The sequence below is a fragment of the Manacus vitellinus genome, unplaced genomic scaffold (assembly GCF_001715985.3).
Source record: "Manacus vitellinus isolate BGI_N305 unplaced genomic scaffold, ASM171598v3 scaffold_10_pilon, whole genome shotgun sequence".
Lineage (NCBI taxonomy): Eukaryota > Metazoa > Chordata > Aves > Passeriformes > Pipridae > Manacus > Manacus vitellinus.
In genome coordinates this window covers 6,216,800-6,243,874 of record NW_021938838.1, presented here as the reverse complement: position 1 = coordinate 6,243,874, position 27,075 = coordinate 6,216,800, and the positions used below count along the sequence as shown (strand labels likewise).

Sequence of the window (27,075 nt, the reverse complement as noted above, 5' to 3'; positions counted from 1 at the left end):
ATGTTTTGCCTTCCTAGAAATTAAGACATAAAAACACTTCTCAAAATAACTGCTCAAGGTTTTTTCTCCATTTTTTATTGGGAAAAATCTCTTTATTGGCAGTCACCAGTATGTTATTTTTCAATACAGGGCTTGATTCTGCTAGAACCCACTAAGGGTGGAACAGAAACTCACGGGGAAAAAAACTATTCTCTCTTTCCAAGTTTGAAAAGTAAAACTTCTGAGGTTCTCAAGGAGCAGTTTGAGAACCCCAGGGAATGTGAAGACTCTTCCTAAGGAGTATGGGGAAGGGAACCTGGAAAAGTCAATGAGGGAAGGCCAATTTGTTGCTGAAGACACTGAAAACATCTGCAAATAGGAATGAGAGTGAAAGGAAAATCACTTCAGTGAGGATAAAAATTAATCCCTTAAAAAACATATTAACTATTGAATAGTCAAGATTTAACCAGCTGAACTGTAGGACCAAAAGGAACCAAAACATCTTTCTACAAATGCAAGTGAAATTTAAGTCAGAAACAGCAAGAGGATGTCACTCCATTTTAAACAGCTCACTCCATTTTAAACAGCTGTTTGCATTTAAAATGCCTAATTTAACACTGCATGAAAATCTGACTGATTTTCTGTTTGTATTAATACACACATAAAATTCAAAACCAGCTTAAAGTGATTAAAATATAAATTTTAAGATAAATCATTCACATATATTTGGAAGATTGCTCTTCTCCTATCTATTCTATGCCCACAGTTTAATCCAGATTAAAACAATCAGGAGACTGCAATAATTTTTAGTAATATAATAATATTATTTTTAGCTTTACCAGTAATCCTGATAAAGCTAAAAATGTAAAATGGATACTAAATACTTCTTTGCAACACATTCTGGAAATTACTATCTGCAAAGTCCTTTGCTGGTTCTACAGACAATGATTTCAGTGTTTTTACTACAATTTTAGAACAACTTGAATTTCTTTAAAAAAAAAAAGGTCTAGAAGACACTGTGGATAGTTGTATTTCCATCCAAACTCTGAAATAAGCCAGCCCAAACCTCCAGCACCTAATTTGAACACCCATTTCTTCCAAACCCCCTAATTGAGCACTGGGTTGTCAGTCAAGAAGTTAAAACCATCTGCAGGGAAAACCAAGAAATGAATGACTGGCAAAACAAGATCCATGTGGTAAATCATAATGAGCTTGCATTGTAAATGCTTCTTTCACATGGAAAACAACTGGAGAAAAAAATGTTCTGAGCATTCAAGGCAAATTTCAGCTATTCAAAGAAAATGATCCATCTTTTCTTTATCTCACCCTATTCTCACTTGGAGTATTTAGAAAACTCACAGATACAGACAAGAATGTCAGAGAGAACACCTACAACTCCAGAGTTATCCACAGTGTACAGGAAATTTCCATCTGAGCAATCCAGGCACACCAGAGGTGATGTTCTTTACTGCTGCCCACCATAAGGAGCAAGGCACTGCCTTAGAGAGGGAAGTCTAATTTATTACCCTCTACCACAAGTTCTCAAACTGCAAAGCCCAAGGCAAGCTTTTCCTCCTTGGAAAGATTTTTCTATTGTAGTTATTACTATTATGTATTATTTGAAAAAGAAGATAAAAAAATTTTGCAAAGCTGCTTGAGAATGTAAAATAAAATGTCCTGGTACTTAAAGCAACAGAGAATCACAGGGCTTGGAGACCTCCAAGATCTTCCCCTCTGAATCAGGTCAGACCACTTGTGTAAATCCTGAGTTGTGCTCCTCCAACCCTGTCTTACAGCAGCCAGGACAACTCCACAAGCACCACAGGCACACCTAGTCCAGCTCCTAGTCCTAATTTACTGTCCAAGTATCACTGAGGAAAATCAGCCTTCTCTTTTTCAGAGCAGCCTTTAACACACTAATTTTTACATCTGGATCCATCTCTCTACTTCCATGTTTTTATTTCTTGAGGCTGAACAGCTCCTGCCCCTTATTCCTTCCTTTTACATCACAGCTTTTATACCACCATTCATTTTGATTGGTGTTTTCCAACTATGAAGAACATTTCTCAAGGTGTGATTTTTGGGGCTGTCCTGGGCAGGGAGTTGGACTTGGGTGATCCTTGGGGGTCTCTTCCAACTCAGGATATTCTCCAAGTCTGTGAACCAATCACCTAAAACTGAATATAACATTACTGACAAGCTGGTTTTTTTTGTGTACAGCAAACCAGTCACCTACAGAGTGCCAAGGACACTGAATGGAGGTGTTACTGGCTTTTGAAACATTTCAGATTATTAATCCAGAGAGAAAGATCATGATCATCAGATATTTTAGAGAGGTTCTACACTGACTTCTACCGGGCCTCCCATCAATGAATATTTCCATTTTTGATCTGTAAGTGAAGTGTGGAAACCAAAACCTCTCAAGGACAGCCACACACACAACCAGGCAAGTGTTCTGCTCTGGGAGTTGTATTCCTAAAGCAAGAGCCTGCTTTGAAATGATACTTTGAAGAGCTGCTCCTTTACTAACAAAAATCTGGCAATTCCCAAGAATCAGTATGTTATGATCAGCTAAACATAACAATGTGTATTATTACCACAGTTCACTCTGTTAATTTAATATACACTGCAGTGTATATTAAATCTCCAATAAATTATTACACCAGCTATTTACAGGCATGGTTTTGGTTAAGAGTTAATTCTTTTCCTCTCAGTGTATGTGCTCACATCTAAGACATTTTACAGCTGCAGGACACTTGGGAAAGCTCCTCCCTCTTTTGTTAACATAAGAGCGTTCAAACAACTATCTGTAAAGCAAAAGCTGTACAAAAACCCTTTTAAAAACTTTAGCAGTTGGCTGTAAAGAAAAGGCTCAGCAGAACACACCTCCTGCTTGGTTTTTGTGGTGTATCCCTGGACAGACTCTCTTGCCACCAAACTTTCCAAGGCATCCTGCACTGTGCGGATCTTGTCTGACTGGATGTCCAGCTGCAGGGTGAAGAAAGGTTGCAGTGTAGCAGACTCCTTGGAACTCTGCTGGTAAACAACAGATCTATGAGGGAAAAAAAAAGTTAAAATGTAATAAAGTGTTATTTTTGACAATACAGAACCTTCAAGTCAGAATAAAGTTACTTAAGTAACTCAATTTATATTAAATTCAAAGCGACACACAAACACAAAGGTTAAGCTTTAAGTTTCAACAGGAAACACTCACTGCTGTTTAAAGGGTTTTAACATCCATTAAGGACATACTGAATGGGATATAACTGAATTGTTTTATTTATGCAAAGATTGAAATAGCTACTGGATAAGCATCAAAAGTTTAAAGAAAAAGCCTGAAATTTTTGATAATGCATTTTAAAAAGAAGTTCACCTCCAGGCTCTTTTTGTGTTAGTTTTGAAATTCCATTTCCCAACAGATCTTCAGAAGTGCAAAGGCCTAATGCTTATCTCTGTTCTGCTGTAAAAGTTACAAGTGATTCCAGATTCTCCAATAAAAATATAATAATTTTTTAGTCACTTCACTAAGACCAATTTCACAGCGATTTTAAATTGTTTGCTTAAATCTTGCCACAGGAAATACAAACTTTGCTCCATCAAGGACTGGCATTTCCTTTTCCTCCCATCATTTTCTGTGTCCAGACTTCCTCCATGTACTTACTGCTTTGTACATAAATTGGAGCCTTTTGGAAAACTAGCTGAGGTAATGACCTGGGGCATGAGAACATGTTTTCTGGGTTTTTGGGGGTTTTGTTTTTGTTTGAAGTGTGTTCAGTTGCAGCTTTTAAGTAGCCTGGCTTGGTGAGCACTGTTTTGTTCACTGCACTAAGTGGATCTTCCTGACTTTCATTTGTCTTAAACTTCACTGAAAAAAAATGAAGATTTTTTTTTTTCTTTTATTTTGAAGGCAATATTTGCATTTAAAAGCTCCAGCTTCTACAAAAACGTGGCTTTACACGCAGCCAAAGAAATGATTCATTTATTATGGTGGTGTGCATTACAAGGCTTGAAAACACAATTATAATTAACACAGCTCTGATCCATGTGGCCACACTGGAATGTCTCCAAGTCAGGTAGGAAATGATGTTCAGATTAATGCAGGTTAAACAAAAGAGCCCCTTTGACTCAGGGAAAGCCCTGAAGCACCAACAGAAACAGCCAGTGCAGCTTTATATTGGCAAATATATATCCTTTAGAGGAAAGGGAGGGTATGGAAAACAGTAGCATCTTTATTTCAGTTTAACACTTCCTCCTTGGCTGTGTTAAAGGACAAAACCTTCAGCCCATGGCAAGAGCAGTGTTTCAATAAACAAACCTGTCCCTGCTTTTGAATATACTTCCTAATTATTTTTTTTTTCAGCAAACCGTTATTGAGAGCAATAATCCAGAGAAAAATGTTAACAGCTCCAACTGTGTTCAAGACCAGGTATTAAAATTTAATGAAAAATAGCAATAATATTCTCAAATAAGAATGTTAAAAAAACCTTTTTTTAAAAAAATATTAGAAATTATATTGTATTATTTGTTCAGAACATTTTCTTCACAAAGATATGCAGAAATTGATATGACAGCAAAGCCTTTGCTGGATCATGATTTTTCTGTAGCAGCATCACTTATTAGGATAACTACAAATCTCAACTGGACAGGGGAAAATGCATCATTTGCAATGAATAATTAATTGGGCACTGCATAAATTCTACATTAAGAATTTTTCAGGCAAACCTTGTACTTGCACATTTAAGTCTCACATTGCTAAGGAAGACTTTATGTGTTGTCTGCCTAATAGATATTTAATAGACTCAAGCCTTGCAAGGTCAGCCCAAAATTTCCCAAGCCTTAAGCTTCCCAATTCAAAAGTTTCCCAAACCTGAAGATGCCAATTCAAACCATCTTTTCCTGGCTGCTTTTTCCATTCCAGTTTTCCAGTTTCTGATGCTTTCACTTAGTGCAATTCTACTGCCATTTCCATATTCAAACCTTCCTATCTCCACCCTCAGCCTCAGAGATGAGGTTTTCCAACATCCCATGGGATGCTGTTCCTCTGGCAAATTGTGTGGCCTGGTGTGAGGGATAAGTACAGCAAACAGTAGATGTTGGATTGGACCCTTAATGCAAGTTTTTGCCTTTTTTCAGTATCACCTTTGCTTTCCATCATTTTCTGTGGGCTTCCACAGAAAACAGCATTCACTCAGTATTTTAATACAAAACCTGATGGAATCAAGTAGAGATCTAAACAATCCTGACCACGATAAATACATTTAAGGTATTAACAACCCCTTGGGTACGTGAGCCCTCGATGCAGAATTCCATCAATACCTACAAACATCTGGCTGCCAAATTCTATGGAATATATAATTTTATTTGCCAGCTGTCTGGCTCAAAACCCAGCAGAATAAATAATTTCAGAGCATTTCACAGGCAGAAGGCACTAGCCCACATTATTCACACTTCTAGACTGAATATCTGGCAACGCAGAGAGTCAAACACCAGCAATTAAGTGTCTGTCTCCAATTTAAAAATAATTCTTCGAGTCTAGCAGTTTTGTTTTGAATATGTTTTTAGCAAGTGTTTACTTTGCTTTCATTTTAAATTACACATTTCTCCAAACAAGTCATGAGGCTTCCTTTCCAAAAAATATTCTTTCAGGATCTACTTTCTGCCTTCATCTGGTATCAGACCTGAATATAAGTAATGTCCCACATTCTTTTCATTCCAGTAACATCTTGTAGTAATTTATATTTTTCCAGACTCCTTTTGCTTTTAACATTTATTAACTATTACACATAACTTTCTCTGGGAAGCATTAAGTGTCTAAAGGACTAAAAGCCCACAGTTTTTTACTTTATTTCACTCACAAGAGTTAACTCTTTGTAAATCTCATTATCTCTCAGTATCCTTATTTACAACACGAGTCGAGAATTCTCAGAGGACACAAAAATGAAGCAGCTGGAATTCTTAAGACATTAATATTCCCAGCATACATATTTTCTACGTGCAACTCTTTGCTTCTCAACATTTTTTCTTTTCAAGCCACTTAAAAGTACTGTACCTTATGTGACCACCAAAGATATCAGTGATTGGAGTCTGCACAAAGTCAGCCTGGCGAGTGACTGAGGACTTGTTGCGAGGTCCCACCTGCTCCCACTCGTCCTCGCTGCCTTCCCCCTGTTCCTCCTGCTCCTCTTCCTCAGGAACAGCCTGAGCCTCAGGGCCGTTGGACACCGACAGTTCTTCAAGTGACCAAGAAAAAAAATAACCCACGTTGAGTTTTTTACAAATAAAACACATAGATAGGTAATGAATTTAAAAGGCAAATAATAATAATAATAATAATAATCATCCTTTCCAAGGATAAAATGCTTCCATGGATCAATTGATTAGATAAATAAAAAAGAGAACAAGCATTTTCCAGGTTCACTGCTAGCTGGACACATCCTGTGTTAACAGAACCCAGCTCACTGATGAGTGTATGTAAATAAATGGAGTTTTCCAGCAAAGTTTGATATATTTATAGCAGTAAATTTATGGGGTAGAAAATTAGAAAGTCAAGTGTTATTCTGGAAACATAATTAAGTTATTATTAAATACAACTCCTTCTCTGCACAGGTATTTTACAGGGAACCCAAGGCTTAGCAAATATTTTCTCTGCAAGTGCCCAAGTCAGGAGGCTATAAACTGCTCACAGCTACAGAACATGTGGAATGAACATTTTAAATCTTAAAAAATTTACCCAACTAAAGAGAAATTGGATAACTGGAGATCTTAACTCTATACTTGGCTAAGGCTCACAGTATTTTGTTTCATTTTTAACAGGGGGCTCAACCATAAAGCCACTATAAAATAAAATGGCATTTCACTTTGCATACAATTCTGGTAATTCTTCCAAAGAAAAATTCTTCACTGACTTTGTCAGTAGGAATTTTAAAATCACTTAATATGCTGTTTTATACTGGATATAAATTAGCCTTTAGTCTAGAACTTTCCACTTCAAAAAGAAGACTTTTAACAGTGGTTTAAAGATCAGTGAAAAAAGACACTGATCTATTTTGAGCTCCCACTGAGAGAACCAAAACCCCAGAAAACAACTGACACTGCAGGTATTATGAATGACAAACATCCCTATGCTTCAGAAAAGACCAGTCAGCTTGAGTTAACCTCAAATAATGTATACATTTGTAATATAGAATTTTATTGGTCAGGAGGACCAGGTGTATGACTGATTGTCATTCAGAGCATTTACAGAATGATGGTGCTCTTTTAAATACCCAGTAACTTCAGATCATTTATAAACTACAGAATGGGCTCATTTTATCCAGATTTTAACAAAATATTATTTGTTATTGTCAGAGTCCCCTAAAACATAGCAGTCTACCCCTATCTCAACATCTACTCTAAACATTACTCTGTGCTACAGAATCACCACACAAACACAGTATTTGAAATAAATCGTTTTCTACCAAGGGAAAAAAATATCCACTAACTTTCATTATGTGGAGAGAGAAGTTTCTTGAGGGTCAGCATCTCTTCATGTAGTCCATTGAGGATAAATCCCAAGTATTCTTCAGCATCCTCTTGCCTGCCCTGAATAAAACATTTTTTTCAATTAATTCTATGACATTTTCATGGTTTCCTTTTAACAGAAGGTTCATGAGATGGACCATCCAGCTTTTTCCTATTAATTTAGCTTATTCAGCAACTACTGAGCCTAAGTTTTAATGTCAAATAAAGTTTAAATTTTACTGTAACAGCACCTCATTTTTAACCAGTTCAAACCAAAATGCCCTAAGCAAATACACCCATAAGCTTCACATGGCATTTCTGCATTCTCCTCAATACAAATTCCATTTAACATGTGAGCTGGGGGTTTTTTTCCCCCCATTTCTTTTAAAACCACTATTAAGAGTTGCTGTCAAGCCATGGCCAAATCAAAAGATGGTTTCCAACTATTACCTTTTCTTTAAATTGAAACTAAACCTGAAATAGTATTTTGAAGTCTCCAGACCTTTGACCATTCCAGGCTGAATCCCTCACAAAAATGAACAACTGCTCATTTCTTAAATGTCAATCCATTGGTAACTTCATTATAAAAAGAGATGTTCCATTCCAACAGTAATTTTTTCATTATTCTGACACATCAAACTGCCAAACCTATAATTAACTCATTCAAGTCCCAAGACATTATAACGAGCTATCAATTAGCTGATTTTTGTGGTGTTTGAGCACAGAATCTGATGTGTGGCTCTCCACAGTTTCAGAGACAGGGACTGCCCTGTGATGCAGTGACAGAAGTCAAGGATTTTAAGTCCCACCTTTTCTGACAGACTCGACTTTATAACCGTCAAGAGTCTGTAAATGTAGGTCGGTTCAAAGGCAGCTCCTGGTCGGATGTCTCTCACTATTTTATCACCCAAAGCTGCAAAGCAAAAGAGAAATAAATATAAGTAACAATACAGAGAAGTTTTTTCTACATTATACATTAATATTCTCCTCACACATCACTAGATTTTGAAGCTCAGCATTTATTTACTAATAGTTTTATTTTAATCTTGATACTCTTATCTGTAAACGTTTTTTAAAAAAAACCATCTTACATCACCCTGTATAGACTGACAGATGCTCTAGAAAAGTTAATAAACACTCTGAAGACTAACAAGAATATCCACAGCCATCATAAAAGAACATTCTAGTTCTATTTAAATTTTTGTACTCGAAGAACACTTCTTAAAAGCTCGTATGTATTTGCAATTCTAACAGATCATTTTTCCTCACTGGAGAAAAAACAAACAAACCAAGAAACAGTTTGACAGAATGTTCCACCTAATGGCAATACAAGGCCTCGAAACTGTACTTGAAAACTACACAATGAAATGACCTAGAAGTATAATAAGTTGCATAAGCCAGTGAGATTTGTTTTACAGAAAGAAACCACAGAAATGTCTGAACTGTTTGGAAATCACTGGAACAACGAGCTCCTTGCAATATTTTCTTATCACGTTACATAAAAAAGTTTCAGGAATGTGCTTGTTTCTCTAAGTTTGTAATACAAAAGACTTGGTTTAAAATTAAGATTAAAAAAACTGAAATCTGTAAGATAATTTACTTGCATCAAAAAACATTCTATTCCTCGCTACATGATCATCATTGAGCCTGAATCTGCATTAGCAGGAGTCATCCACTTCCAAAGCTTTCACTCTGGAATCAGAAGCCAAGACAGTATTCCTGCAGGCAATCTCCAACTGCTCAACAGACCTGCTCTGGCCCCTTTTGTTCCAAATGAATGGGAGAGTTCAGGATTTAAGGAAGGATGACAGAATTGAGCAATGTGATAAACTAAAAAGCTGGAAACAGGTAAGGAAGGAAATGAAGTAAAACGCTGCGAGTATTTTTTACATGACTTTGTTAGAAAGGGTATGTTGTTAGAAGAAATCTTAACAATTAAGTGAACCTTCAACAAAAACTATTCTTATTGCACTTGTTACACCTTAAATTTATTCTTCTCTGTAGTTGACCAATGTACATCTCTGACTTCCTGACATGAAATCACCAATAAGAAAAAGTGCAACACTGACACAAAAGCAACAGCAAATTTTGTAAGGTATGGAGAAATCCCCAAATCCCAAAGAGCCCTGAAGAGGATCAAGCACCAGTATTAAGAGGTCTCAAGTACATCACCCAATGAGATCCTTACCCCAAAGACTTTTCTGCCCCTATTCCCACTCACCTTGCTTTGCTTTAGGAGGTACAGGCATATTAGTGAACTCATTCATTAAACGAACACTGCAACAGAATGGAAGGAACAACTCCACATGAGCAGCAAGTAAAGACTTAGAAGGACAAATAATACAATCAGATCATTGCCATTATGACTGCCAAAAACCAGAATATCATCACAAAGTCTGAGGAAAGACATAAAACCCAACCTGATCACTGTAATGAAACCCAGGTGTTTGGTTGGTTCATTTTTGCATATTAAACACAATTTACAACTGATACTCCCGAGGCAACAGGAAGTATCCTCCTTGACTAGTCAAGGAGCTGTACAATACCAAGTTCATTCTAAAAGATATGGATCACCCAAAAACCACATGAGAGAGACTTCTGGATCCAGAGCAAGTTTCAACAACGATCATTTGTTATTTCTGAAGGAGCTCAGTCAGATCCCAGACTCTTATTCCCTTTTCCCAAGCTACTTACAAACTGTCTAGCATTGGAGTTGAGGTACACGGCCTCTGCGATTTGGAATACATTGGAATGGACTTCATTAAATGATACATTGGAGGGCAAGCAACCAAGGCCTGCAGGGTCTATGCAATGGCATTAAGGAAATATGCAAAAAATTCATCTGTATATTAACCAAATATTCAGTTATATTTAAAATTCTATGCAAAGTCTATATTTTTATTATGTCGCTCAATCCCATAACACTGGAAAAGAAGATGAAGCTTTATCACAACATTAACCAGTGATGTGCAGAAGTTGTACTAAAAAAAACCCACAGCTTTTTATAACATGCAGTGATTTCAGTGACATTTTAATCGTGGCAAAAAGGAAAACATTTTGTCTAGGAGCAGGAGAGGAAAAGAACTTTCACAGGAAAGACTTTATAAAATTAACAATTTGAAAATTGGCAAGAGATAACCTGTAACATGCTTTCTGAGAAGAATGGAAGAAGTCGACAGATTTTACGTCAGAGGTGGTGATTCACCCCTGTACCCAAACCAAAAGTAACCCTCTGGGATGTGAGACATTCTGCAGTGTCAAGAGTTGGGAGAAACCAGTGAAACTCCAGAGCACACTGGGAGAATAACAGTTTAAAACCACCTTCTTGGTGAGACCAGTGAACACAGGAAATGCATTAAAAGACTGGAGGGAAATGACAAAAAAAGCATCGATCTCAACAGCTACAGAGAGAGATTAATTTGGTCCCCACAGTGTGCAAAAATTGAATAATAAATTCCCATGTAACACTTCAAGACTGAAAAAAAGGGAGCTAATATGTATATGTAACAGCTGAGTGCACAACTGGTTACATAAGACAAAAGCTGAAGTTTAAAGCACAATTGTTGCTCTGGAAATAGTTTATTAGGGTCTGTCATGATCAGTCTTGAAACTGGTCTTAGTATTTCTCCCTTGCAGTACCAGCACTCAGGGTATCCCAAATGTCACTCACAGTGCGCCTTGCTAACACAGGACATAATTTTAAAAATTATTAATGATTTTTATTAATACCATAATATAGCACTGAAGGACAATCTCCGTTCCCCAGGGTAAAAGTTATTTTTCCAGGGGGATACAATTCCAATACATTAAGAGCAGGCTCATCCTCCACGATGTAATGTGCAAAAGGAATATTTTAAACAATAATAGTGACAGCCTGCTCAACAAAAACCCAAATGATCCCCTTACCAACTGCCAAGACAAAGCCCAAGAGTCAGGACAGTTACTTCAAGTACAAAAGATAAATAATCACCTAAATTGATGCACAGAGTAAACATAATTAGAAATTAAAAGGTTTTCAATCAGGAGAAAGTCACAGTTCTGCAATATTTTGACACGGGTAACAACTGCAAACAGGACTGGAGGGGAACTCTGGACCTGAGGCTCAAGGATCCCAAATCCCCTTGGATTTCTAGCTGCTACACTTCACATCTTAACCACAGCAGCAGGATCTGGGAAGACAAACACTTTTATAAAATACTTACCAGAGAAATCCAGAAAAACTTTGACAGATACACTACACAAATTTTAACTTAAGAGTATTATTTTTTCCAGGGAAGGATACAGCATTGATGTAGCACCAGTTTCCTTTGTTGATCAGCCCTCGGGGTTGCAAAGACACTGGTTTATGTATTAGCCTTACACTTTCCAGTATTTCTGCAGGATGAGAAACAGTAAATTGAGCATCAACAAAACTCACATGTGGCCACCAAACAAGCATCTGTTGCTGCATCACAAAATAATTCAGTTCAATGTACAAGATTCCCAGAAACTTCAGCAAATCATTTTCACTCCATTTGAACACTGCTTGTATCTCAAACCAGACGTGTTTCTTCCACTGGAGACATCCTGGAATTCGGGTCAGGAGGATGCTGGGACAAAAACCAACCACTGGCATTGCAAAACTGACAAGACCTATTTGGTTTTATTTTTGTTTCCTTAAAAGCAGATACTTTTATTTACATAGATACATAGATATAAAATCCCATTAGCTGGCAGCACTTGTCCTCAGTTTTAGGAAGTATTTCCCAAATTCTTCTGCTTTGAAGGGAGATGAAGATGACAGAGCAGTCCCAGCTTACAAGTTTCACCATCCACTATCTTACAACAAAAACATCTCAGTGCAAACAGACAGACAGATGTTACTGTGCTCTTCAGAACAGGCTGTTTTATTTACTGGTTTAAGGCTTGCAAAATCTACGAGATAACAGCCTTACATAATGTAATTCCAATTGTTCTCCTGCTTCCAAAACCTTCAGCAATGAAGTTGAAAACTTAGAAACCACTGCACATAATTGTGCCTCAGTTATGAAACAAGAGCAGCACAGGGAGTTTTTCCAGGAATCCTGACCTGTTATTTAGGTCCCCAAATAAAAACCATTTAAAGAAAATATTGGAGCTGGTGTATCTTAAATTTGTAAAATAAGGACAAGAGGTATTCAAGTCAGAACAAACAGATGTAAATGAACATGCCAATTGTCTACCAAGGGGGTTATTTATTTTTATAACAGATGTGAGGACCTTTATATGCTACCCTGCATAAACCTAAAGAGTTTGAGCTGTTCTCTAGAAGGACAGATAAAATAACATGACACAGGTGGAAAAACAGAGGCACAAAGCCATAACTAAGCAGAGGAGGTGGCAGAACTGCCAACAAAATCCACGTCCTTCTACTTCCAAAATATCTCCTTACCTATAAGATTGTATTTCCTGCAGACACCACCAGTTCTAACCAAATAAAAATGACAAAAAAATAGGACATTTTTAAATCAGTCATCTATTACATAAAGAACCTGGCAGCTGAAAGAGCAAACAAAAAAATAAGATGTAAAATGGAAAATGTAGCAGAGAGGCAGGGGAAAACTCCTCTGTGAGTGCTGAAACAGTTATTGAATTACTGCTCAAGTATTTCAGGATATATTAACATTTGAACTGTGTTGTACACACATACAATCTTTCTGTTAATATAACTAAGCACTGTTGGAAATTAGGATAAAAATAGAGGAAAAAAAATTATATTATGAATGTCTATCAGCAACTTTTGACATTAACTCTTCCCTATTTTTGCACCATGCTAAAGAAAGATATTATTAGGACCTTTAGCATCCTCTTGTGGTCATAAAACTGCTTTGTAGCAGTGTCTAGTGCAATTACTGTGAGTTTATTTCTTTTAACAAAGAATTACCTTTGTGTACAGCAATCAAAACCACATCTCCATCTAACATTTTACACAGAAACTAAAAGAACTTTTACAAGAGTATCAGAAGAAAAATACACTTAAAACCATGAAAAAAACCATCTTAAAACTTCAAAACCTGTTAGAAAGCTCAAGTTATTAATCAAAAAGAACTCACATTCGCTTTGGAGAATGACTGGTGAAAAGGCCTCAATTTGAAAACAGATCTAGAACACTATTAACATTTTTGTAGGTAAACAAAACACATTTTGCTAAAGTTTATTCATCAGGTCTTGTTATTACAAGTACCTGTCAATTTTTTTCTAAAACAGGTTATTTCCTTATGAAAGCAAGTCCAAAGTTTAACAAGAGAGGAACCACATGGACACAGTCTCCAGGTTGAAGACACTTGCTAAAAGCTAGGAATTTAACACCTTAGATATTCAACACTCGGCCTGAGGTCCCTATCTGGAGAATATTTTGTCTCTCAGATCTTTCTTCAAACTGGACAATGATTAAAAAATCCCAGGACAACACTGCTGGATAACCCTACGCAAAATCAGTATCTGCAAGAATGCAACAGGTTACATTTATGAAGTAATTTATAACCCCCCAAACCTTGCAATGTCTCCATTCCACAACTCCTTCAGTGCTCCAGCACTTACCTACCTTTACAATAAGAAAATATTTTCCAATATGTAATACTGAAACACCTTTCTTACAATTTGAACTAATTCCTTTCTTTTTCTCTAGTCTTGGGAGAACAGTGCATCATCATGTGAATTTACATCAGTGGTCACTCCAACAATCTCAACTGAGACAAAATAAATCCAAATTTTCCACGTTTGCCTACGTGGTTTTCAAACCTTAACTTCTATTTTCACTGCTGCACTGTGGAATCTTCCTTGAGAACTAATGCCCAGAGACTGGCATTTCCATCAAGTCCTCAACAGCAACAACAGAATTAGAGTTATCTTCCTCCTTTTCCATGTAAATTGGTATTAACACACAGTGCGAAAAAAACTTCTTCAGCTTTACTGAGGACACTCCTCAACTCCCTAAAACTTCCAGATCCTTTTCTCTAATTCTACTGCCAACCATGAGTGTGGGTGTTGAACAAAGCACTGAGGTTCCTGTTTTCCAAACAGGACAGAGAACACCAAAGAATGGAAAATAAAGAAAACCTCCTTTTTCCACAGAGCAAAGCACTGAGTACATTTACATGACATTCACATCTTCAAGTAAACATTTTATACCAGAATCAGCAGCATGTGAATGACAGAAATTGCAGCAACATAACTCCTACCTAAAGCAGCTACTATGAGCAGTTGAATTCTTCTTACCTACACTTAGATTATCCCCCGCCCAAACTACTAATAGTGAAGGTGCAAAAGACAACTTGCATAAAAATGACATTGCTACTTTACTACATTTAAGACAAAACAAAAAGCTCTGCTCCCACCTGGTGGCAAAAAATAGTACAGAAGCAGTAAAAGTTCAGGAAGTTAACTTAGAGCTGAAGCAACCTGGACAAGATAAAAAACCTTTTTCATTTATGGCAAGCAGTTTTAGCTGTGTGCTTGTCACAAAACAGTTTTAAGTTAAAAGTCATTACTAAAGGATAGCTTGAGATTTTAAGACAACATTGTTCTCCACATATATGGCATCATACAAACTGGAATCACCTGCTCATATATTTTTTTTAATACAGTCAACTGTGTTTGTAACACCTAAGTGGAAAGTACAAATTATTCTGACAGTTTTCTCTCAACAGACAGTTCTGAGTAAGGAGGGGAGGAGAGGCAGGATCTACTTCTGGGCATTCTGAATAGTTATCTCCAGGTCAGCTTCTGGCAGAGTAGGAATCTGACTCCAAGCTGCCACACTCATTGCACTTGTAAATTAGTCTGTAGCACAAATGGCAGGATTTTTCACCAGCCCATTTCACGTACAGACTAATTCACAGATTTAAATGAATTACTTTTGTCCCAACATTCATGAATTAATGACACAAAATGCAACCAACTGGGAAAACTTGGTGTTTTCTGACCAAAGCTGCAAAAAGGATCTCCTGCATTTTCTAGTATATCTCATTAGAACCACAATTATGACAGGACCAACAGGGAAAGTCTTTGTATCACTCGTTCCCTTTCCTGATGTACCCTCTGGACAGTTCCTTATGGTTTTTCTTGAGCAGGCAACAGCTAGCATTGTTTCTGGATAAAATAATATTGTTTATAATAATTAAGGATAATTCTTCAAAATTGGAAGGACAGACCTCTCAAACAGTATATCAGTAAATATAATTTCCCTGAATTAGAATTTCTGAAGAAAGACCTATTTAGATGTTACACTTCAGCTGCTGTTCAGTGTCCAGGAATTTCAGCTACTTTAGTGTAAATACATTAATATTCTTGTTGCAATGGAATGCACTACAAGATAATAAATACTGGATAATGTACCACCATTTCCTATTCTCCTTGTTAGAACAGCACAGAGCTGAACACAACCAGCCTATTTAAAATCACAGATCATTTAAACACATTGTTTGACAAGTAGCAACAGTTTTACCGTATCTGGGATAATGACATGGCAATCCCTGGTTGGAATGTTTACTCAGAGGGATACAAAACTAGTTTATTCAAATTACAACCTTCGTGCAGTGTTTGAACAGTCGTCTTATTACCAGGGGAACATCACCAGAGGAATGTTTTCTATGAATATTGCACACTCCTGTTTACAAGCAGAGCTTGTAACATCCACTCGTGTGTATTAACTATACCTGCAATCTTTATGGCTACAGGATCCTCTGAAACTGGAACAGGTCCCTCTTTGACTTCAACCTGTTTTTCAGGGACCAGAGGAGATGTGGCAGGAGGGGTATACTTAGTCTCAACATAGACCACAGATGTGGAAGCAGAGGGCTTGGAATTGTGAAAAAGACTAGCCCACGATTTTGCAGGCTGATTAACGGGGACTGATCCTGCAACCGGGACTGTTGCCTCAGTAGTAGGTGAAGCTTCCTCAGGCTTAGCTTGGTCTGAGTCAGTGCTTTCCACAGTGTGCAATTCTACCCCATTGGCAGCTGTGTCCTCACCAGAGGATTCAAGTGTTTGTCCATTAGTAACGCCAAGACTTTCAGTAGTATCAGTACCAGCATAAGACTGTACACCAGCTGTCCTTAGGGGGCTATCTCTGACGGCCTCCGAGGGGAGGCAAAACTGTTCAGAATTAGGAACTCGGCATACCTCGGGCTGCCCGGCAGTCCTGGCATTGTCCAGAGCGCTGGGAACGGCCCCAGCAGGGACAGCTCCAGGCACGAAGTCCACGGAGTTGTCCGGGCTGTTGCAAGTCCTTGGCGTGGCCAGGGAGGGGATGTCTCCTGCCAGCTCCGTGTCCTCCGGGGGCAGGCCCGAGGAGTTGGCGTGGCCGTTCACCAGCGCCTCCGGGGGGGCTAAACCATCGCTGACATCTTCCAGGTAACTGTAATATCCAGGGGGTCTTTTCTTCTTCTTTTTGCGCTCCCTCTGCCCGAGGCCTCCGGACAAGCCGTCGTTTTCCGCGTTGGAGCCGCTGTCCAAAGCCAGGCCGGGATCGCTGAACTGGCAGTCGATGGAGTTGTAGTTGGTTTCACTGAGAGCATCATCAGGGGGTTTCTGAGCAGGTGCACAACTGAGGATGAATTCTGGAGCCTGAGGATTCAGAGTACTTGAAATACTGTAGTCGGTGTTATTTAGGACAGCTGATTGCGTCTCAATGACTTCGTTAACACCAAATTCAATTCTCTGATACTCTTCCCCTGGACAAGAGAAGGCAAATCTCAGTTAGGGAATTACAGCAAATCGAGAAGCTACGAGAGCAAGAAAAAAACCTCCTTATTTTTCTCCAGCTCAACTACGTTCCCTCAAACAAAAGTAATGCTTAACCTTGATCCTGAAGACCATTTCAAAACATCATTCTCTTAAAGATTGATTCGGCTTTTCTTACACAGAGTATGTAATTTTCCAGACCACTGTACAGCCCCTGCAAATAACCCCTATAAAATTCACCTCTTAAGAAAAACTATTAAAGCCCATCAACTTCAGAAATAATCTGCATTAGGTTAATTACTGGATAATTGCCTATAAAATATGGTGCAATATTTAACTCGACATTTCTTCTAAAGCCAGTCTTTCCCACTGACAATTATAAAATCCAAGCCTCACCTCTAACTTTTCCATATATGAAGTTTGAGTTTTGGGGGGCTGGATTTGGTTTTCTTGGTGTGATCTATTATAATAAAAGGTTTAACACAGTCCTTAATAACTCAAATATATTTTCATTAATTGCATGGAAACAATGAAATTACAGGTTTTGAAACTTTAGGCTCATCGATAATTTATTTGATCAGAATTGAATTTATTACTATGTAAGAATATTATATATATGACTCCAGGTTTTTCTGACAAGAAATACAACTGATACTCAACATAAGTCAGCATTCAACTTGTACATATGAGCAGTACTGAAAAATTATGAACAGGTTTTTTTGTTTTATTGATTTATTTACCTTGGAACTTTAAAGAAACACTAACAGATATTCTCATGGAAGCCTGCAGTATCCCAAAATATTGCCAGTTACAAAGTTGTGCAGTTTCATGGCATTTAATTAGTTATAATGCATGTGTCCTAACTAGTAACACTGAATACTTCAGTTACAACTCAGTAACTATAAAAAAAAAAGAGATAAAAGGAATGCTAAAGGTAAGCTCACATTTTAGTCCTCTAAGTTTTGTAGCTCTTTATGACACTTATGTTACTGTACCAAACATATTAGTTTTAATATTTTGTGTTTCCTCAAAGATGGGGCTAAAACATGCATTTCGAATTTTTAAGACTGTAACTACAGAACCAAACACCACCAGATATTATTTCCAAAGGAATATAAGGGGATACACAACTGAATTTTTAAGATTTTGTGCAATTTACTATGTCTGACATGTCAATAAAGGGGTATTTTTGAGTACATCACAGACTCGATAAAAATGAGGCGAATTTTTTTTTTAAACACAACAAAAAGCGAGTAACAGTTCCCAAGGAAAAGATGTTATTCACACACTTAAGGAAATGATCCTATGGGAGGACAGAATCTAGTGGGGAATGTTTTGATACGTGACTGTCAACACAACAGCTTTAGCCCTCTCAAAACTCTCCCAATACTTTCTAGAAAAGTCTGCTGACAAACATTTCAGCTTTAAGAAAAACATGAAAGAAACAAGAATCTACAGGGTACTATTTTTCAATATGAAATGAAGATTAACAAACATTCAGTGTGTGTTGGGCTCTGAATTGCACATGCAATACCAACATATCATGAACAAATGATAATAATACTGCTGTTAATTGCTTTTCTGCTTTGATCTAGTAAATGAGAAGTAAACACGTCATGTATCGATTTCAATCTTGCTGCCAGTCAGACTAAAGGAGACTTTTTAAAAATAAAAAAGGGCAAAAACTCTCCATACACATCTGGTTTCTCTAAATCATATTAACAAGAGCCTGACTTTCAAATTCTCTTCACCTCTCCCTGTGAGAAAGGCTTTTCTAACACCCTGCCTGACTGGCTGCCAGTCACCAGCCACTTCTGCAATCGCTGACGAGCCGTCACCAACCCCAGAGAGGGCTGGAGTTTCTTGTAATAAAAACCAGCAGCCCAGAGACAGGGAGGTGGGAAGCTGCTGCCTGATATCCACTGAAGAGGGAAGGGCTGGGAGATGTCAGGAATCACCTCCTGCTCTGACAGGGGCTGTCAGTGCTGCACTGCCTGGCCTGTCCCTGCACATACAGCTCCAAAATAGCCACAGCTTCATTTGCAAAGGCAAAGCTTAAGGGGGGTTAAGGGATATGGGATCCAAACTCACAACAAAACTATTCCTCATTAGTTCATCTGCTTGTGGAGCAACTTGTTAAATCAAGCATGAACCAAGAGCTGATTCTTTAGCCTTTGTTACAACCCCATAAAGCACAAGCAACAACTGGTAACGTCTAATATTCCTCCAACCTCGATAAGAATCAATTATTGGGCACATTTCAAACCCCTATCAGTTCAAATAATCTGTGATTTCATTTCCAAAATCCTAGTTAAAAAAATAATAATGGCTTCAAAACAAAGGATGTGGTTTCCCTTCATGGGAGAGTTCAGTCTGTCACAGCCTGAAGTAAAAGTTGTCACCTCTGCTCCCCTCTCCTGCTGCTCTCTCTCCAGCAAGCTCCCAGCACTTGGTTACCCAAAGATAATCCAGCAAAATCAATAATCCAAGTGAGCATTTTTTTTTTCTAGTTTTGGTGCATTTATCAGTTTATCATACACTGAACAATCACAAGAGCCCTGGGGCAAGTGGGGAGCAGAAACCAAAATACAGCCCTCGGAGTTATGGCACAATGAACAGCGTAGGGTAAAATCCTGCCAAGAGCACCACTGACACTCCAGCATTTAACATACAAATTAGGAAATTACAGTTGAGGGATTAAACTTTACACCTTACAGCAGGATTAGAATAATAAATACCAGTAGTTACTGTATAGTTAGTCTGGGGAAGGATTGGCAGAAGCTCATTTACTGTAAGATTGTGTCGAGTTCATTTGAGAAAAAATGAGAGGCAATTTTTTCTATTTGTTTTGACTTTCCACTTTGCTTCAGGGCATCTTTGTTTCAATGCAGTTCACAGCTCTATTTCTGAATGGACTGAAACAGATCTATCTGTCATGTACAACATGGGATGCATATTGAAACAAGGATCAACAGATGCTCCAAGGACAGTCTGTGTACAACACCAAAATCTGTGAATACACAGCACTAATTAGTCTGGACAGAATTCTGCATATTAGAGCTTCAGCCATGACTTGAGTACTCCTAGTAAGTATTAACAGATATTCTAATTCCATAATAAAGTTAAATACTCAAGATAAATACATAAAAAACTAGACTATATGACAACATGATGTGTGTCATCTTAAGCAAACATTCCAGTTTAGTTTCCACAGCTTCTTACACAGCCATCACAGTGATAATGTGCATGCACAGTACAGTGCAAGTTTGTTAAAGACATTTTTCAAGCAAAACCTAATGTGCTGTGTCATTACCTAATCTCAGGGCTGGGAGGGGTTCTCTCAAGGTCTAGGAATGATCTGAAAAACATTTGTACAAACCAACTTTCTGTGTGGCTTGTGAACATTAAAATCCCAGCCTGAAAGAACAAAACTCAAATCCACAGTTAAGACAAAGCAATATATGACTGGACACCCCCGGCACCAACAGACAATTCACACCCTATGGTCTTTTTAAAGAACCTTTCTAACTCCTACTTAAAACTACTCAGGGTCCTAAAACTGCTCTTGTGCTAAATAAAGCTCCTGAATTGTCAGAAGTGTTGCCTATCTGCTTTCAAATGGGACCTGGGATCCTTCTTTATCACTGGCTATCTTGTTTGTCTTTAAATGCAGGGCCAAAATCTCTAAGCATAATGATCAGGTGTTCTTTAACATTATTAAGTGTATTTTGGTCCTCTTTTGAGTACTTGTGAGAAATGTCCAGTCAAATACTTGCATTATTTTGAAGGAGATCTGATGTCATTCTCATATACACCTGGGTAACTCTCAGCTCCCTTCCTCTCCTCTGGTTCAGGGAAAAACCCAAACAGTAATTTACTGTGAAAGTCTGGTTTAAACTATACAGTGATGATCACATGGGAACTCCAACCTAACTGTCCATTCCTTGTACCTGTGGAGTAAGGCCAGGCAGGGAGGTGTATGGGTTGAGGCAGAGTAGATGTGTGAATGTTGCAGCTTTAAAATGGGAACTCTGTAATGTATTTTTACATCAAGAGTCACACTTTTATCAAAAGAGAAAAAAAAAAAAAAAAAGGGATTCTCCAGAAAAACAGCTGAGCCAGACAGAAACAAGAGTCAGAGGGAACACAGAACAGAGGAGTCTTCAGGCTGCAACTGCCAGAAATTGCTCCTTGCTGAACACTATGAGTTATTTATTCACCAGCATACAAGTTCCTCCCCACATTTTCACAGCTACATCCTACAATGTTTCAGCAAGACACCAAGACTGTGTGGGAGCACAATCAAGGAGGAATAAGCGTGTCCACTGCAATTAGCTGAAGCTCAATGCAGTATTTTCCAAACCTCTCACAGATGTCATTCAATAAAGCAGTTTAAAAACCAACCTGCCTACTAAATGCATATATACCTGCTAAGCAAGTTTTAATGATTATATTTAAAGGGAGGTTGCAGTAAATCTAAGGAAAGTGTCACAACCTTTAATTTTGGGGAAAAAAAAAAGATCTTGATTTCTTACCATCACGAAAAACTTACCTGTGGATTTAATACCACATGAAACTGTTTCATTGTATGGGGGGAGCTGTACAAGAAAGAAATGAAACTTATTTAAAGGCAAAGCAAATCCATAAACATTTGATATCAGTTTCATTTGAAATATCTGAATCCTTTCAAAATAACATCATTATTTGATTTTCAGAGAGTATGTCTTGAACTTATGCTTCTATATTTATCAAATCCCACTCTGCAGCTCCAGGCTCCTTGCAGATTACCACAATTACTGAAAGATAAAGATTATCTTGGTTACACACCACAGACTCATCAACCTCTCCAGCAATTCACCTCACAGCATCAGGACCTTTCTTCATCAACACTAACTCCCCACGCTTTTAGGATGAGGAACATACCCTCTGTTTAGACAAAAAATGGACACCAAATCACCTGTGAAAGGTGAAACACATTTTTGCACAGACAACAATCACACCTAAACCTTTTGACTCTCAGCCTGGTTCAGCTGTAGTGTGGCTCTTGGAATGTTTCAGCTGAGGTATATTCTTAAACACATTTACCAGCTTGATATAATGTAACCACAGTGCATGGTTTTTACATGGACTGTAAATACAAGTAGTATAAAACAGTGGCATCAACACTCAGTGCTTGACAGGACCCTTGCTGTGGTGGGTAATTTCTCATCCCCCCTCACCTGCCCCTAAACTCCCTGAGCAGCTGAGAGCCTTCTCCTGTGCCTGCAGGACCTGGTAGCCACGGCTACCCTGCATTCCAGTGGCTCCCTGGAGAACAGCGGGACTGGTTCTGCAGTGGGAGATAAAACATTGAGTGCACAGTGCAGCTTGACAGTGCTATTCTAAATAGTGACTCTAATGGTGCAACAAACTTCTATTCAAGTTTTCAATTCTCTAAAGCTATAGATACTTACATATTGCCTTCTTAATGCACTGCAGACAGCAGTGCAGCACAGGTGGCAAGGAAAATATTCCTAAAATGCCATTATAAAAAGTGCATAAAAAGAACACATGCTGTAAATCCACTTATAAACCACAATACATCTTAATATATCATCTTTGCAGGCCAAAAATGAGAAACAGTGGGTCAGAAAGAGGCTCCAGACTGTTTAGAGCCTACTATCTATATTAATTTTGAACACGGGTTCAATAAGATTTTATAGTTAGAGCTAAAAAAATTCCTCTAAATGCCTACAGCAAACAACTTGTGATAAACTTTGTATTTCAAAGATTCAAAGGTCTTCAGAAAATATGAAGTTTTTTTAAAAAAAAAAGAAGAAGTCAGCCTCTTGATCTCCTACACAATTGACAGCACCTTTGGAAAGAAGAGATTTCGGAGCTGACTTGTTCCATACAACTGGGCCACCAGAACCATCTCAGTCAACATGTCTGACAGGACATGTATTACAAATGTCACCTGTAAAAGGGACATTCCAGACACCCTTTAGCTTTAAGCAGTCCCTTGGCTCAGTCCCCCTTCAGTGTGCAGGTGAAGGACCTGCAGCACGATGTGTGTCAAACACACGGCACCATCGTCAGCTCTGTCCTGCCCTTCTGGAATTGCATCGTCTTTTTCAGACCAATTTTCTCTGAAATATCTGCACAGTGTAAAACTAATAAGCACTGCTTTTATTTCATCATCCAGATAATTAAAACATCGAACTGAACCAGATCAAGGGCAAACTTAAGGACCATTTATTTTGACAGCTAACTAGGTACACCTGAGACAGTCAGAAAATGAAGTGAGACTGGTTCTAATGCTGTAGGTTCATTTTTCCTCGACAGACTTTGGGAACAGCTTTACAGAATCCCAAATATGACATTTTTATCTTTCCCAGTGTCAGAAGAGCTGATGGGGGGCACTTAAGGTGACGCTGCATGGGATGCAAATGTCACTGCTGAGATTGCATTTATGGTGGGGAAACAGCAAATCATCAGAACTACCACGTATTCCCTAAAGATCTTCCTGCACTGCTTCCCACCTACCAGAGAAGGTACAAAGCTCTCCCAAGAGGCAAGTAAAAACTATCTTTTTCTTTCTTAACTTCCCTCACTCCCACCCCACCCCATTCCCCTCATGCCCTTTTATTGTTTAGCAGTATTATACTAATTATCCTCGGAAAATTAAGCTCCAGGAAACTAAGTCCCATTAACAATGGTCTGTAAACTGTGACAAAAGGATTTCCCCCATCTACAGCTCAAGTGTTCATTTCCTTTATGTTGAGAGGGGAGGATGGAAGCATGACCAAAATGCTGGAATGGAAATGTCTGGAGGAAATACATGGAAACTGAACTAGAGGGAAATCATTTCTTGAGTCTGGAGATTAGGACAAGGGGATAATTCTCTTCCCTATGAAGGAAAATGGTTTCATCATTCTCTACCAAGAACTACAGAGAATAAGAGCCTCCAATAAGAGTGTGTAATGAACTCAAACACAAAGACAACTGTTCCTACTCTGTGGTTCTCACTGACACTGTAATTAGTTCAATATTGCTGCATTTCTCAGACCTCACACACAGCTTTCCCTTTAAGCACAGCACTGAGGGTCAGCAGTGCTCCACCTGTCCAGAAATATAAAGAATCCCTGTGCTTCAAAAGGCTCACCAGACTGAGAAGCCCAACTAATTACCAGGAACACTGCTGAGAAGTTTTCTCCATACCCACCCCTTAAAAAAACCCCACCAAAGCTGAGGTAACAGGGCTGGAAAACTCCCTGTCATCATCCTATCACCAATTCAGATACTCCAGCTCTGAAAGCAGAAGGTGGAATAACTAATTTATCTCTAAAAATTGACTTAACATCCACATACATGGAAAGAAGACAACTGATCAGTATCTCCCCTTTGTAAATTAGTAAGCTAAGGGAATGATAAATTAATTGTATTGTTATATTTCAAATTCACACAAAGAGATGTAGCTTTAAAATGTTATTTCTAAAAGAAGTTTAAAGCAGATCTTACCTCAACAGAGCATCGTGGAGTCACAAAGAACTGATTAAATTCATCAGGGCTGAATTCCCCAAAAATATACTAAAAATAAAAGAGAAGGATCTTTGTTAAAGAAGGATTTACATTAAATACAATTAATAAATTCATAATGAAATCTATTAGGATACTACAATTCAAAAAGATCTGTGTGTTGGGAGTCAGAAACTCTGTTTACATCCCAACCCTCATCTTAGTTCCTTCCCAGGTCTTTAGCAAAATACAGCAAGTAAAAAACACAGTTTTCTTACACAAAAAGTGATTTATACACATGCACTTTTATGTGTTTGACTGTTTTAGTGTTTTCAAAAAAATATTAATATAATCTGGTTTAAACTGCAAACAATTCCAACAGTCAAAACAACCTGGAACATCTGTGATACAAAGAGTGAAGTACAGTTAAACATTTAATGCTTTAAAAACTTCCCACAGCCAAGTGCCAACCACCAAGTGAGACAGTCCAACCCCCAAACCCAACACATCCCTAAATTGCACCCGAGTGCCTTCACAGTTCTTGGCACAGGATTTAAGCTTGATTTACACCCTTAATATAACCAAGCCATTTTTATTCAGCAACATATGAGCTAGAATTTATCCTATTGCAACTACACACCTAAGAAAAACACTTGCTGAATCATCACTGTGTTTCAGGAGGTATTTTTGATGCAGTCATGCAACAGAAGAAAACAATCTCAACTGTAAACTATTAAAAGTTATATAAATCCAACTCTAATTCCTCCATGTAATAAGACTAAATTTATCAAGATTTTTAAGCAAGGTATCACAGGCCTGGTACTTCTTTCTGAGCAGAAGAAAATGCTTCTTTTTTAATTAAGGAATGAGACAAAAATTGAACCAGGTGGTCATTAATGCAACCTTAGTGGTTGCAACCTTAATGGAACTGCTTTAATGGTGTATTCACACCGAGAAATGTTGTGGCTGTTTCTGCCAGGACTTTACAAATTTACCAACATCTAACCCAAAAACTAGTCCTAGTCAGACTATAGTGCAAAAGACCCATCCCACTTGGGCCTGAAGAAATCCGTAATTTTATCTGATGTATTTAACAATGCTTTATACAAGCAAACACAAAGTAAACCAAGGAGAAGATCCCCATCAAGTAAACTGAGAAAAATCTTATTTCAAAAGAAACTTCAGTCCATAGGACTGATGCCACTAAACCTACCCAGTTTAACCAATCTCCCTGTCCTCTCCTCATCTCTCATGAAATTATTTCTGCAAACACAACAGAATTTTCTACTCTTTTTAAGACACACTGAAGTGAAAAAGAACCGTGACATCACATCACTTGGCAAGTATAACAATCTCTACCCAAAAAAAGGATCCAGAGGGGGAAAAGCCAATGTATTTTAAGCAATTTAAAAGTGTAGCTCCCTGCCTGCTGTCCATCCATCCATCCTCCATCCCAAGGAATCAGTGGGCCTGGTCTTTACAAATCAGCTATGTAAGAAAATACTTGGCTTGGCTCTAAACAGTATCAGAAAGACCTCACTGCAGTACTTGCCCTGCACCATTAATTCAAATTTAAAGGTTTTGCTGCACCTGAAACACCTAAGTAGGAAACAATTTTAACCAAGAGCACTAGAATTTTATAAAAGCAACACACCCTTACAAGACAATCTCATTATTAGCATGAGCTTTTGGGGTCCTACCTTGTACCCCTGAAATTATTCCACCTAACCTCAAAAGCTTTAAAATTAGCTTTACTCCCAAACAAACAAAATCTAATACTTGGAACAATCAAAGACTTAAATGAATTATTTACACAACTTACACAAGCTACTCACCATCAGCATTAATTCACACCCCACTCTACAAATAACATTTCAACACAGAGATACATCAGCACCCATTAAAACTTTGCCAAACCTGTTTCAGATTATTTCAACTGCAATTTTAATATATTTTCAAGTGTGCATTTGCCTAAGAAACAAACAGACCCATTAGCACTGCATCAAATTGATGCCTTTAAATGCCCAACTAACCTGCCCTGTGCTGTATCAATCTGTAAACTTGTATGGGATGCTGCTTCGACGTCCTAATCACGGGTCATAGATGGACTCCACAAGCTCCAAGGAAAAAGTGGGATCAAACACAGGCTGCTCAGGTCAGCCCTGGTGCAGGTGAGAGCTTGTGCTCAGGGATAAGCTGCTTGTTGTGGGCCATCCCTGGCGTGCCAGGGCTGCAGCAGCCTTCCCCTCACCCCCACAGCTGCCCAGGAGCCATGGACACACAGTGCACGTGGGCACAGCTCAGTTGTCAGGCAGCAACACCCAGGCCTGACACCATCAATAACGCAGAAACTCCAGTACATCTGGCAACATACAACCCAAAAATATTAAAAACCAT

General features: G+C 38.2%; 1 protein-coding gene across 1 annotated transcript in view; it reads right to left on the bottom strand.

Moving 5' to 3' along the window:
- USP10 (ubiquitin specific peptidase 10) overlaps positions 1-27,075 on the bottom strand; it is a 47,763-nt gene that overhangs the window by 4,373 nt on the left and 16,315 nt on the right. Inside the window, exons 2-11 of the mRNA XM_029965516.1 lie at positions 24,682-24,750; positions 21,734-21,779; positions 16,155-17,171; positions 11,762-11,853; positions 10,174-10,283; positions 9,701-9,756; positions 8,289-8,392; positions 7,461-7,560; positions 6,029-6,209; positions 2,866-3,031 (exon numbers count right to left, since the gene is read on the bottom strand). Coding sequence (XP_029821376.1) covers positions 2,866-3,031; positions 6,029-6,209; positions 7,461-7,560; positions 8,289-8,392; positions 9,701-9,756; positions 10,174-10,283; positions 11,762-11,853; positions 16,155-17,171; positions 21,734-21,779; positions 24,682-24,750 — 1,941 coding nt within the window. The remainder of the gene's footprint in view (positions 1-2,865; positions 3,032-6,028; positions 6,210-7,460; positions 7,561-8,288; positions 8,393-9,700; positions 9,757-10,173; positions 10,284-11,761; positions 11,854-16,154; positions 17,172-21,733; positions 21,780-24,681; positions 24,751-27,075) is intronic.